A 13,779-nucleotide genomic window follows, 5' to 3' on the forward strand; every position below is an offset into this window, starting at 1 on the left:
ACCGAATAATGTGGCAACCCCTTAAAATGAACATTTAAATTTTGCATATTCTTTTTTTTCTTTTTTTCTTTTTTTTTGTTAAACTGTTTCCGTGGCTGCTTCTCTACTTGGTGATTTTTCTAATCCTGTTTTGAAGCCCTGTGGCCAAATCGATTCTTACACTTTTCACAAAATCGATTTCGTACACCACGCTACGAGGAGGGAGTAAAAAAAAGGGGGGAGTTATAGAATTGGTGAAACAGTGTAATAGGAATAAACCGACTGTGTTCACGTTTCTGTGGGAACGCTCTCCCACATGTCCGGGGACGCGTGGTTTATTTCCCCCCAACTTACTTCTTCTCCTTGTACGTAAAGAAGTCATCGTTAATGTTAAAATAGTAATTCATAATTCTGTTCACGTAATAGGGGAAGTTGACCCATTTCTTGTCCTTAAAGTAGGACCACTGATATTCGAAAACTGCAAAGGGGGGAAATATCAAACGGGTGTGACTGCGCCCTTGTGCCTCGCGGAGGGAAACTCCTAATGGAAGCTCAATAGGCGCACATGCCCGTACACATCACATATACGATGAGGCATATTTTTACGTCCGTTTTTTTCGTGCTTACATTGGGTACTTTCCGTTGGGGAGTTGGAGTTGAGAAATTCTTCATCCTCCAGGTTCCAAATTATCTCTCTGCGAGTTGTAAAAAAAAAAAAAAAAGAAAAAAATGTACCACTCGTCTGTATGTTTGGCCAATTCGCCCCAATGTTTGACGCGACCAAATGAACACATGCCCTTATGCATGCGCGGCGTGATCCGCGTAACCGTATTGTACCTGGGTTTTTCCAAGGCACTTTCCTCCTCCGCCTTGGCGATCTCATCCTGCTTCAACATCAGGTAGGGAAGTAACTGGTTGTTTATGTCGATGGTAAGTTCCTTTCCCTTCTCTTCCGCTTCATCGGGGTCGTCACTAAAGAGCTCTGTTTCCGTTTCTATGTTATCCCTGTCTGCACGTTTTAGTTGATCTCTTTCTGCGCGTAGATCCATGGCAGGGGATGCGGTCGCTTGGTCCGGGTCCCCCTTTTCTGCGGCAGGTTTCTCTGTACCATGTCCAGGGTCATTCACCTCTTTGGTAACCGCTTCGCTGCGATGGGTTTCGCTTCGGTCTTTTCTACCCCGGTCTATTTCGCCCTGGTCTATTTCACTCCGATCCATTTCACCCCGATCCATTTCACCCCGATCCATTTCACCCCAGTTGGCATCCTCACGGGCAGCGGGGGCGGTGCCAGCCTGGACATCGCGCTTCGAGTCGCCCTCCTCCGTTTTGTAAATATCAATGAGGGAAAGCAACTGGTTCTTAATATTGGAGTCGTTAATTCGCAAGGAGGTGTTCCTCTTCTTAATGTCGTCCAAAATGTATTCCATATTGTCATATATCTGGGCCCTGTTGTCAATAAAATTTTGGCCCTCCGTTTCCAAAATTTTGGTCGACAAGGAAAATCTTTTGTTGTCATAGTCTATGTTTATTAAGATGCCTTTTAATTGGTCCCCTATTTTGAAAACCTCATTCAAGTCGTCAATTTTTTTTTTGGAAATCTCGGATATGTGTATCAGTCCAACTATATCGTCGCATTTTACCATCAGGCCGTATTTCGAAATGTGTATAATTTCTACATGGACAATATCGTAAATATTCAATTTTTTTAGTTGCTCATTTTGCTCATATATTAGATTGGAGAAATTTAATTTGCTCATATCTGTACATATGACCTTAATTTTTTGGTTAAGTAACGATTCCTGGATTTTTTCATTTTCTTCCATTTTGGTTTTATACTTACTGGACAAAGCAGAAATGTGGATGAATGCGTAAATATCATTATAAGAAACGCTTATTCCATTTTTTAAAATTGTTACAACTTTGACATCGAAGGGCATGTCCTGCGTTTTGTAATGTAAAATCTTATTAAGGTCATTAACCTTTTGTATATTTTTCAGAGTCAGTAAAATTTTCTCTGGGTACATTTTATATATTTCAAATATCAATTTGTCATTCACTTTAAAGACATCTTTTATGTTCTTAATATTATAGGGCATTTGATCTTGGTGTAATTCCGCGTAAAATGCGTAATTTATATCAACATATGCATACGTTTTTTCGATTTTAAAAATTTTCCCAAATATTAATTTCCCTACATATAATTTCTCCACCTTCTTTAAGTCATCCTTACTGTCGTAGTTTACTATGCTATACTTGTTAAATGAAGCGTTAATTTCTTTTTCATATTGTTCATTGTCTATATAATTATTAAACCCGTATGCGTTTGTGATTACGTTATTTGGTTTATAAATATCGTACATCCTTTTTTGGTAATTCTGAATTATATCCAAAAGTATATGTTTTCTCAGTTTTTTATTTTCCTTTATGCCTTTCAGGATGGAACACTGCTCGTTTGGATCTTTCCCTCCTCCGACCCTTGTCCCTTTCTCTTCATTGTACCTGCTCTGAGCAGCGTCAACCACAGTTTTAACCCACGTATCTACACCACTTGGTTTATCTCCTCCGATGAGGTGATTCTCCACTGGGGGTCCTCTTCCCACATGCTGGCTCAACTGAGTAGCGTGTTCAGCCTTAGTGAAACCTTTTTCACTCTCCATCTTGCTCTTAACTTTCTGCACCCTGTCCTTAAAATCGTAGTCGAAATTTCCATACTTAAAAAAAAAGTACTCTTCGTAATGCTCATGGAAAAAGGTTAAAAAGTCGTAGTTGTTTTTCTGGGGTTCCAATTTGTTTCGCTTTACGTGCATAGTCCGTAGGTACTTTTTATAAGCGTCGTATAGCTCGTCGACAAAATATTGATCCCTTCTCATTAATGTTTCGTCATTCAAATTGTTGTGCAAGGTCATAATAACTTTGTTAACGTCCTTGAGGTATTCTTCCTTGCTTAGTTCCTCTCCCGCCTCGGCTTCTTTGTCCGCCTCAGCCGCCTTGTTTGGATCGCCCAATTCGAGCTGTTCCTCATTCTTGCTTTCCCCCCCCTGCGCACAATGCTGTTCCCTCTCCGTATCGTGGGCGTTATCACCTCGAAGCGCGTCCTTTCCTCCTTCCGGAGGAACACCTATGGGGCTCCTGTCTTCCTGTGCGAAGGAAGCCTTCTCAGCAAGGTGCCTATACTTGACCAAAAAATTTCTTATATGCGGGGGCAGTTCGTTCTTCTTTAAAAGCGCGTCAACGGTTTGAAGTATGTTCCCCCTGTTGCTTTTAAGCGGCTCCAAATTTAACATTTTGTTCATCTCTGCCAAAAGTTTCTTTCCGTCCTCATAGTCCTTACTATCGTAGAAAACGCCGAACAAATCGAACGTGCTGCTATTATTAAGAGGGGAATAACCACATATCAGCTTTTCGTACAACATGTCCTTTTCCCTTTTTGCAATTTCTAGGTAATCTTTTTTGTCTTCTTCCTCGTCGTTCACACCTGCCTTCATACGGACGTAAATATCTCTCAGGGAATCTTCAATACTATCATATGCGATATCCAAAATTTTATTCTTTTTCTTTTGATCACTTATTTTACTTATATGTTCAAAATTTATTATGTCATTTTGTCGTAGCTTTTCTACCATGTCCTTTTCAACATCCTTCACAACTTTCTTCTCCGAATTACTTTTACATGTCCCCCTCTCTTCATTCTTTTGTTTCAATTCCTTTTCCTTTTTTTTTTCTATTTCTCTTTCGACCGTCTCGGGGAAATATGCACGTAGCAGTTGTTTGTATGAGTACTCCTACAGGGGTGGGGGGTGGTGGTGGCATACAGAGTAGCAAAGGTGGTATGTGTGCTTCTGCAGATGAATATGCCCCCAGGGGAACCAATCACTTTGGCGCGAATCGCATCAGTGAAGAGGCAACTTCATGTGGGTCCCTTCTACGATGCATGTTTAAACAACGACAGGGTGAATTGGAGAAATAGATAAAAAGCCGCATATGCATAAGTGCATACACATATGTATGAATACCTCATCCGCTAGACCCTTCAGGGAGGGCGCGATGTCCTTGTATATGTGCGGAATGCAACTCTCGATGTCTTCATCTTTGCTCTTACGCAGCCTGTAGTTGATTTTTTTCCTTTTTTTCCTGAACCGGTCTGTCTTCGTGTATATCTGAAGAAGTGGGGCGCAAAGGGGAAAGCATTCGATCATTATCGGATCAGCGCTTCGGCACAGTGGCTCCGTTGCAAAATGGCGGTGTTGCACAAGGGCTTGGTTGCATATTTATCGTTTCGTTTCTTCCCCTTCAACCGGCTTGCTGTGCAGCAAGACAACTGCCCTCATTGGCGCTGTTCCTAGGGACAACTTGGCTGCTCTCCTTTCTGAAGCTTAGCTGTGCTTACATAGTTCCTATCGGGAAGGTTGTGCTTCACAAAGGTAGATACGCTGTACACGAGGAATGCCAGAAGGAAGAATACTCTCGCAAAAATCATTGTGGCATTTTTACGAGGACGGGTCGGCCAAAACCAAATGGGCAAACTACTGGTTTTTCGCGCGCTTTGCAGTTCTGCTAAAATGCCATTTTAAGCAGTACGAAGGCAAGTAGGGTAATCTAGCTGGGAGTGGCACTTTAATGTGCGCGCGGGAGCCAAGCCGTCCCTCCTGCACATAAACATATATACATAGGCATACAAATGTGGGATTTTTTTTGGCGCAATTTTACGAAAATTTGGAATTTTTCGCCAAAACCTCTGCAATCTCGCAGGGGTATATGTAACGTTGCGCCCATTCGAATGAAGCGGGGGAGGGTGAACAAAAAAAAAAAAAACTATGTGGAACAGCTTTTCCTCCCGCTTTTTCTGCTACTTCATTGTTTATTTTTCACTCCAGTTTTACGTGTAAAGGGACATATGACAAACTAACACGTGAGAACAGAGGTGGAAATGTTTTTTTTTTTTTTGCAGTTTCATCCACTTTTATGAGGTCGTATTGGGGGAAGGAAAGGGAAAGCATCTTAAATTCACCATCAGCCAGGGTAGATAACGATGGGGCAAATCATACTGCTAGCGCGCAGGAATACGCTTAGGTATTTAAATACATCCATACGCACACCTCAGGAGGCACATGCACTACGCGTGTATTGGACACTTCCGGTTGCTGAGACGCCACTTGGATGTAGCGGCCAAATCTGAAAGGAGTAAAATGATGAGGACAAACCCGAACATAGACACAGGAAGGACGTACTTCCAACACACCCACACGAACACAGCGCCGAGTAGCACCAAAGAGAAAAGGCACTACAAAGAGAAAGACCTAAATTTATGGACACCGTTGAACCATACCGCCAATTTATGTCACGAACGAATGGATGGAAATTTTTACGCCTACGACATAGGAGCAACGGTTTTCAGGCTGCTAAAATGTGTGCACAAATTGCAGCAAAGGGAGGGTCCCAATGTGGCTGGCCAAAGAAGCAATGAAAACATGTCCACCAATTATCAGGTGGACAAACTATTTTACTGCTACATTTCGATTTATAACAATATAAATAAAAACTTATTTTTAAAATTAACGCTGGAGTTTTTAAAATCCCCTGCATTTCACAAAAAGATAACACAAAATGGCAGATTTTATCAGCAAGTGCTCTGCGAAATAGTAAAGTGTGCAGATGGCCCTGAAACAAGGGACAAATCTTTTTTTTACGAATATGTAATCAAAATTTTATCTGTCATTTTGAACAATAAAAACGCCTTCAACGACATGTACGAAAGAATATTTTTCCACGATATAATAAAAATGATACGTCGGGAAAATAATATAAATTATTTTATAAAAAATTTCACGTTTCTAATTTCGTGCATTTCTTTGTATAAAAGGAGGCTAAAAAAAGAGGTCCATTTCAACAGGGCAGAAGATAATGTCCGAATGGAGTACCTCGCACAGGACAATCAGATACTTCTCATGCAGAAGAAAAAACAACTTTTACAAAAGTGCCTACCAATTATCCTTGACATTTTTGACAAACTCCAGCAGTACAATCACCTTAACGATGTGGACATTTGCAACATTGTTGACTTCCTAAATGAGTTTAAACAATCTCATAAAATAATATCAGCCATCTGTAAAGAGATACACAAATATTTTAAGCCATCAAGCGATATGAAGCATTTATGTTTGATTTTGTACCTCCTGACACAGTCGAAACATGAGGAAACACAGCTCACCCAGGTGGCCTACACACACGTGTACGATATTATATGTTGGAGGCGCAGTGAGTTGACGGATCCGAAAAATGTGAACCTTTTTCTCCTGGGCGTCACAAGATGGCGCCGCAACGGGGGCATCCAGCAGAGCACGGGTACCCTTGTTGAGAGGGGTACTCCTGTTAGAAGGGACAATCTCGTTGGGAGCCACACCCGCAGTGGTGGTCATCCGGACGGGGATGCCGAAAGGCCACGGAGGAGGAAGAGGCAGAAGAAGAGCATCCATTCAGCAAAGTGTAGAAATATACTGCAATGTTCTTATGGAGCCAAATGGAGAAGCACAAACCTGCAGTTATGCCAAGTGGTGCGACACAATTTTATCAAAAAGCAGAAAATGAAGAAGGAAAAAAAAATGTACTTTTGGATTAAACACCGCTTCTTGCAATTTGTAAAAAAGGGACAGTTAAACAGTAAATATCTTAAAACGTTTTACCAATATTTTTTGCCGTACCATATAAGTAAAAAGTGCACGAGAAAGAAGAATTATATATCACCCCTAACGATTGTAAAAAAGGTAGGAAAAGTTTGAAAAAAAAAAAAAAAAAGACACACAAATTGTAGACACAAAATCAGATCGAACGATGCGAAGCTATCCAGTGATATGCTCGCATATGAGGCTGATCCCATTTCACATTCGCAACACATTATTACTGCGGGGCGAATCACGCACCTCCTGTATAGCTTTTCCCCAAAGGGCGGCGTTTATATCATAAGGGGGGTGAACTCATATCACACGTAGGATGTAAAATACCCACGCCCTAAAAGGCAAATACGAAAGGTGTGCTGCGCAGGGGGCCATTTGCCGCCTAAAGTGTTATGGCATTGTGGTCATCGTGCAAGGTATGATGCACACCATAGAATAACCCACCGCATGTCACATGTAGCCTTGAGATAATGAAACAATTTTGCAAAACCGGGGAGTGTACATATCCGATGTGTATCTTTTGACGCTTAGTTGGCACTCAAAGGGAACAACGGCTGGCGAGAAGAGTCCCAAGCGAATCAGCAATTTCTTCAGCAGGACACGAAAACATGGTTATACTTAAAAATTCAAAATTAACGATTAAAAAGTTAAGAAGTCTGGAACGCACGTCAAATGTATGCCAAACGCATGCAGCCACTTTAGCTTAAAAAGAGAAATTACAAAAATGAGCCCTTCGTGGCCGGAACGATGAATAAACGGACATTTTCATTTTACGACAGAATCGGGTACATATTTGCAAGTAGCGCAAGGTAGACATTATTATTATAGCACATTTGTAAGAGAAGGAATGGGTGCCCACGCTGCGTGTGAGTTGTTAATCTTGGCCCCTTTTTTGACAGACACGAAAAAAAAAATAATGATTGTAATTACTTACGTTATAGTCATAAAGGCTACGCAACATGGCGGCCAATTTGTTTCCCCCGTTGTGAGGAAAAAAAAAAAATTAACGCACCTGGAGTTCCCATACAGCCGCTGTGGAAGCCTCTGTGGATGCCGCTGTGGATGCCGCGTAAAGCCCAACGGGAGTGCCTCTCGAAGTCCCCCTTCACGAAATGTGAACTTGCAAAAAAGGCACACACGTGCCGGTGTGGCAGCCGTGCATCACATTACGTATTTGCTGTGCACATACTTGCTAATAAACGCAATGTAATTTTCGGCATCGATTTGTTCGTGGGGGTAGTCAGACTCGAGGTGGGTTATATAATGAGTTGGTTTCAGCTCAAAATGAGAATTCACCCTATCATAGACATAATTAAACGAAACGGTGAAGTGGACTGATATGGTCTGCTTATTCCTGTTGGTGTATTTGAGCTTGTAGTATTCATTCTTTTTCATTTCCTCACGTACCCGAAAATAAATATTGTAATATAGGATGTAATTTTTTAATAAATAATCCTGTACGTATAGGTAATTATATTTGTAAATATCGTGAGAGTAATTAATTTTTTTTGTATACAGCAAATACAATTCGTTGTTAATGTTATACATATTTTCTAGCAAATCCAGCTGAACATTCATTTCGTATTTTGCGTACTTTTCTAAAAAAGGGGTAAAAGTTTTGTTATTGTAATTTATATATTCAAAAACTGAATTCAGTTGTTTGTTTATATCATAAATATGTATGTTGGACAATCGTAAAAAAAAAATCGGCGTTAATTCCTTGTTCTCGAAATAGTACGCCGTTAATATTTTTTCTTTTTCCTGATTCATTATGTTAATCAGCTTAAAGGTGTTCATTTTTTTATTTTCGCAAATGTAAAAGTCGTTGTAACTGTTGTTTATGTTGCTCATTTCGAATGTGTGCTCGATGTTTGCAAAGGTGACTACTTCGCCTTCGCGCCGTCCCAAGTTTGGATGATACCAGGGGGGTGAGTTCTCCAAAATGTTGTTATAAAAATTGCCGCGCTGATGAGTAGGCTCCATATTGAGTAGGTCTCCACTTGCTATGTGACCCCTCGTAGTTTGACCATTTTGATGAAGCCTTGCCCAGCGTTGCCCCCCATGAGTTCCGCCGTCCTTCCCCCTATTCATCAAGTGAACAAGATTTTCAAAAGCGTTAAATAGGATGAAATATGAAAAGAAAATATACTCACTGAAGATGTTCCTTACATACAGAAAACACACACCATCATTCCTTACGCTAACTTTTATGATGTTATCAATTTTGTTGCATGTGTTAAAATACTGTTTCATACGTTCCGGGAAAATTGTTCGCAAGTTATTGAATTCTTTAACTTCATTGCAGTATACATTGTTATCGCGCGATTCGCACGCCCACTGCTCTTCGTCTGCCTTTGTTTTATGAAGGTCCTCCTCACTGGAATAAACCCCCCTGGTGTGGATGGGGTGTGTATGACCATACGCGTGGTAGCTGTTTACGCTTGCGGAGTTCGGGGGGAAGGTAATCAGATTGTTTTCTACACTTGTTCTGCGCTCGCTATTATCGCTACCACTATGGTGGAGGACATAATTAACACCCCCCAAGCTGTTGCCCACGCCGTGCTTACTTATGCATACGACGTATAGCAGGGGTAGGTGGTGCGATTTGTCCGCCAGAAACTCCGGTTCTTCACAATTTTTGTAACAACTCTGTGGAACTAAAAATTCAATGATACCGTCCTTTATCTTGAAATTCGCACTTTGCGTATTCGAAATGGTTTCCTTCACACAATTTGTCAATTTGGCATATATGTCGTCTATCTGGTTTGCATAGGCCTCCTCGCAGGTGCTGTTATAGGCCCCTTCTTTCGCACCCTTCTTTTCTGAGACAGCTAATGCTGTTGAAGATGGAAGCGTCGGAGGAGGAGCTGCACTCGTGCAGCTATCCCTCTTGAAAAATAAGTGGTAATAAAAAAAGTATGAGACAAATAAGGGATACAAAAAGCACACGTGAAAATTATCGTAAATGTTAAATAGCTGCGAAAGGTAAACGTATTCATAACTTAAATTGTAGTCACTATTCTTTTTGTCCACCTCCTTTTCGCTTTTGTTAATGTGCCTGTGGTACGGGACGATTAAATGGTAGTAGGAAGAAAAGGACAGCCCGTTGCCGTTTAGAAGTATGTAGTTGGAGTTACTATTTCCGTCATCACCATCGTGTGGGAGACCCGCGTCGCGCACTTTCACTTGTTGCGTTAAAAAATTGACGCCGATGTAATCGTCCACTTGGAGAAAACTTTCCTGCAGAGAGTATTCCCTTTTTTTATTTAGCACAGCGCCACTTAGCATTTCTCTTAATTCTTGTTCAGGATAAAAACGCCATTTTATGTGCACAATTTTTTCAAAGGACGAGGAAATTTTTAAATTTTTCGAGTATATTTCTTCTTCAACAAATTTGTGATTGATGTAGGGGTATATGCTAAACATGTTATATAAATGTATGAATATTTTTATTTTTTCCCTCAAGAAAGGTGGATACTTGTGCATATAAAATTGGAAACACTGTTGCACTTGCTCGTGACAATCGCCACATTTAGTTATTATTCCATTCTGAAGATAATTCCCCTTGTCTTTGCCATTATCACTGTTCAGTTTCATTTTTTCCTTGTATAAATATTCATAAATGTCCCTATCTGCGTCAAAACTGTCTTCTTTTTCCTTTTCTGTTTCCCCATTTTGATGGAACAAGTTCGCTTCTATTTTCGCACATATGTAGCTTCTATTTTCATATATGCATACATTTTCATGTCCGTAAAATTTTATTACACTTGCATCATTAAATAAACACTCTGCCCTGTTATCATGATAAATGTTGAAAATCTTCACCTCACTTTTGTCGTAGTTATTATTTAAATTGTTGTGAATAATTTGTTTCAAGCAGTAAAAATGGCTGCTGTCTTTGTTTTCTCTTGCATCGTTTCCCCTGCTAAGGGGTGTACTAGCGCCATCCTCACCGAGCGCATTGTTCCAACTGTTGTCACCCTCATTTGGAGGCGGAAACTCCACCGTACATGGTGACACCCCATTTGGTATGCACTCTCCATTTTCACATTTTAAACCTTGGGTATTTACTCCAGGGGTATGAACCACCTCATGGTTGACACTTTTCACATGTGCATCGCGAGTGCCCTTTTCTCGTTCATTATTTTTCCCCTGGAAATTATCAGCATTTTCTTTTTTATTACGCAAACCTAAGAAATTTAACGCATTCCTCTTGGTGACATTGTTAAAAATATCATGCGAACTGTGAGAGAGCTGTGTTTCACTTAAATTTTGGTTTTTTTTTTTTTCCGACTTATGAAAGTCTAAAGTGGAATTCGCGGACAAATGAAGCGACGAATTTTCGGACAGGATGGATAAATCAAGCGCCGAATTTTCGGGCTGTGCAGACAAATCGTTACTTTCGACAATTTGGAAAAATTGTTTTTTCTTCATTTTTTAATTTCCCTATTTAGACACATCTGCTGCATACGCAAATGCGTGTTTGTTGCTTTGCGTTTTTTTCATTTTCCCCTGCCTCCGCACGTGCGTATTCGGTGGGCGAAACGGGAGAGGTTCGTGCTACACAGGTGTCTGCACATGAGTGAACATATGCATTATGCGGCCATGTGTGTCTGCATGTTAGTATATATATATAACCCATTTGTCTGTTTTTTTTTCTTGAGAATTTTCAAATTTGTTAAATTTTCCCACGAATTTCCATTTGCACATTCGCGAACAAAACGAAAACACTTCCCCACGCGTCTTCTCAAAGAAAAAGTGCACCAAACCGTTCGTTCATTAACGAAATTGTGAAAGAATTCCATGTTACGAATAATTGCGTGATAAACGTGAGATGAGTTTCGCCATTTCGACAGAAAACAATTTTGAAGACAAAAGAGATGTACGTTTCTTTCTGTGCAAAATTTTCTTCTTAAAAAATATCGCATTTGAAAAGTATTGCAAACGGTGAATATTGGACCAATCATTTGGAATTTTACCGTTCCGCGTTTTGACCCTCCCTCCTTCTGGTGTTTCCATGTGCCAAGCAGATTGGAGCTGCGCCAACTCCACACGTTGATTTACGTGTACCAAGCGCACAAACTGCTTGCGCAAAGGAGCACTTTTGTTTTTAAAATATAATTGTGTCCTCCATGTGCCGTTGAGGAAATTGCATGTACGCATATCTATATCAGTGGGTTCACTGCATACGTACCCGTACACACGTGTACATTTTTATGTACATAAATCTTATGTAGGCGTAGTACTTTCACAAAATAGCGCAGGCGCGTGAAACAACGCTACATACGATGTACGATCATATTCCCGCTGGTTGATTTCCTCATTTTTAATCAGAATTAGAGTGACGAAGGGAAGCTACACTCTCGCGATTCATGACGTGTATGTTGCAGTGTATGTCGGATTGTATGTCCCAGCGTATGTCGCAGTGTATATCGCAGTGTGCTTCTTCGCTTTTTGGCCGCATATTTTGTGAAGAGAAAAAAGGAACGCAGGAAAGTAGCCTACTGCACCTTAAAACTGTGTTCACAACGTGGTACACCACTGCTTTCCATCTGCACATGATTTTTCTGTGAATTTTTTTTTCTTTTCCTTTTTTCAGTAACTTTTTTTTGTACTATATCCGGTTGGTGCGCGTAAATTTTCGTGTGCCAAGTTTTTTATGTTTACAGTTGTACCCATGCACATTTCATCAGTATGCATTTTAATTGCTATGTTGAACATACCTGAAAATTGCGCTTAACCATTCTGTGAAACTTTAGTGCTGTTTTGAATTTTTTCCGTTTTTCCGTATTTCGGTATTTCCGTATTTCTGTTTGCCCTCTTTTGCTACACCCCCGTGCTTCACTATACATGTACTACTGTGTGACTTCTCGCTTCCAGGGGAAATGCAAAAACGAGAAGAAAAAAAAAAGTAAGACTTCAAAATACATTTGAAGCAAATACATACTCAGTGTTACCTTTTTTTTTTTTCTTTTTAACCCCCTCATTGAAGTACACGCTTCAAAAAAAAATAAAATAAATAAATAATGTGAGGGTTTTTTCTTTCCCACTATTTATTTTAAAACCAAGAAATTTCTGTATATGCATGGAGTAAATTAAATGTTCATTTGTGAATGTTCTCACCTGCGGGGGTTTTCGCGTCATATGGATAATGTTTCTTCGCGCACTTTATATTTGTATACATCCTTAGTAGGCGCTTGGGCATACATATATGCGCGCGCCATCGTGCGTCCACAAAATAAGTGCATACCGGGAGAATACTGAAGGCATGCCCAAGTACAACTCGTGTATGCCAAACGTATCGTAAAGGGGCTGCTTCATGATGTGGATATATATTATATGTTGACATGGCACCCCGATATTTCATGTCGATTTTTCTTTTTTAGCATATTCATTCGATGCATACATTTCTTCCATGATTTGTTTTACCATTTTGTACCATTAATTTTAAGATCAATGCCTTAAGCAGAAGCAGGAAGGAACAGAAAAATGAAAAGAGCAAAACCCCGCCTGTTCCTGGCGTACCTTAAAATAGGAGTTACATAAGAGCACGAGTATATTTTATTTTCCCAGTCGGCATTCGGCATGCGTTGTTACCATTTAGTCGTGTAAGTTGGCGCGCACGTTATTTGCATTATGCAGTTGCATTATTTAGCCCATTAGTCCGCCCATTGTTTATTAGCGCCATTCAGCACTACGTATATATACGTATACATTTGCTTAATACTTACTTGTACATTTTCATATACATTTAGGAAATATATTTGCATGAACATATCTTTTTCTACTGCCTTTTTTTTAAATCGAATCCATCCCTATACATGTAGTGGCTCTTTAAAGAAACAACATATTCCTATGTCATATGGTTTTTTTGTTACTTTAAGGAGTTTCTACATTTTAGGATACACTGTATTAAGAAATTATACTTTTTTTTTTTTTTTTTTGAAAACCTTTTGTGCTTTTCCCCGTAATATTGCACAAATTTTAATCTTACAGTTAGAATTTTTTTCTTAGACTTTTTTTTTGTTCGAATCTAAAAGGTAACCTCAATTTTGATATTATTAGAATTCTTTTTTATGCGACCATATTTAGCCCACTTAAATTTTATATTGTAGTACTAAAATGTCGC

The 13,779-nt window shown here is 39.8% G+C and overlaps 3 protein-coding genes across 3 annotated transcripts; 1 reads left to right on the forward strand and 2 right to left on the reverse strand.

The window, feature by feature from the left end:
- Positions 1 to 103: 103 nt before the first annotated feature.
- C922_00652 (hypothetical protein) lies at positions 104 to 4,456 on the reverse strand (the record flags this gene model as incomplete). The annotated part of the gene is made up of 6 exons (XM_008816265.1): positions 104 to 191; positions 334 to 457; positions 607 to 674; positions 817 to 3,761; positions 3,993 to 4,136; positions 4,367 to 4,456. 6 exons carry the CDS (start codon positions 4,454 to 4,456, stop codon positions 104 to 106), a joined length of 3,459 nt encoding a protein of 1,152 aa, XP_008814487.1.
- A 709-nt stretch (positions 4,457 to 5,165) lies between these two features.
- C922_00653 (hypothetical protein) lies at positions 5,166 to 6,755 on the forward strand (the record flags this gene model as incomplete). Its single annotated transcript, XM_008816266.1, has 1 exon — positions 5,166 to 6,755. One exon carries the CDS (start codon positions 5,166 to 5,168, stop codon positions 6,753 to 6,755), a length of 1,590 nt encoding a protein of 529 aa, XP_008814488.1.
- A 1,056-nt stretch (positions 6,756 to 7,811) lies between these two features.
- Positions 7,812 to 11,084, reverse strand: C922_00654 (hypothetical protein; the record flags this gene model as incomplete). The annotated part of the gene is made up of 1 exon (XM_008816267.1): positions 7,812 to 11,084. The coding sequence occupies one exon, from the start codon at positions 11,082 to 11,084 to the stop codon at positions 7,812 to 7,814; it is 3,273 nt and encodes a 1,090-aa protein (XP_008814489.1).
- Positions 11,085 to 13,779: the final 2,695 nt, after the last annotated feature.

This window comes from Plasmodium inui (assembly GCF_000524495.1).
Source record: "Plasmodium inui San Antonio 1 unplaced genomic scaffold supercont1.2, whole genome shotgun sequence".
Lineage (NCBI taxonomy): Eukaryota > Apicomplexa > Aconoidasida > Haemosporida > Plasmodiidae > Plasmodium > Plasmodium inui.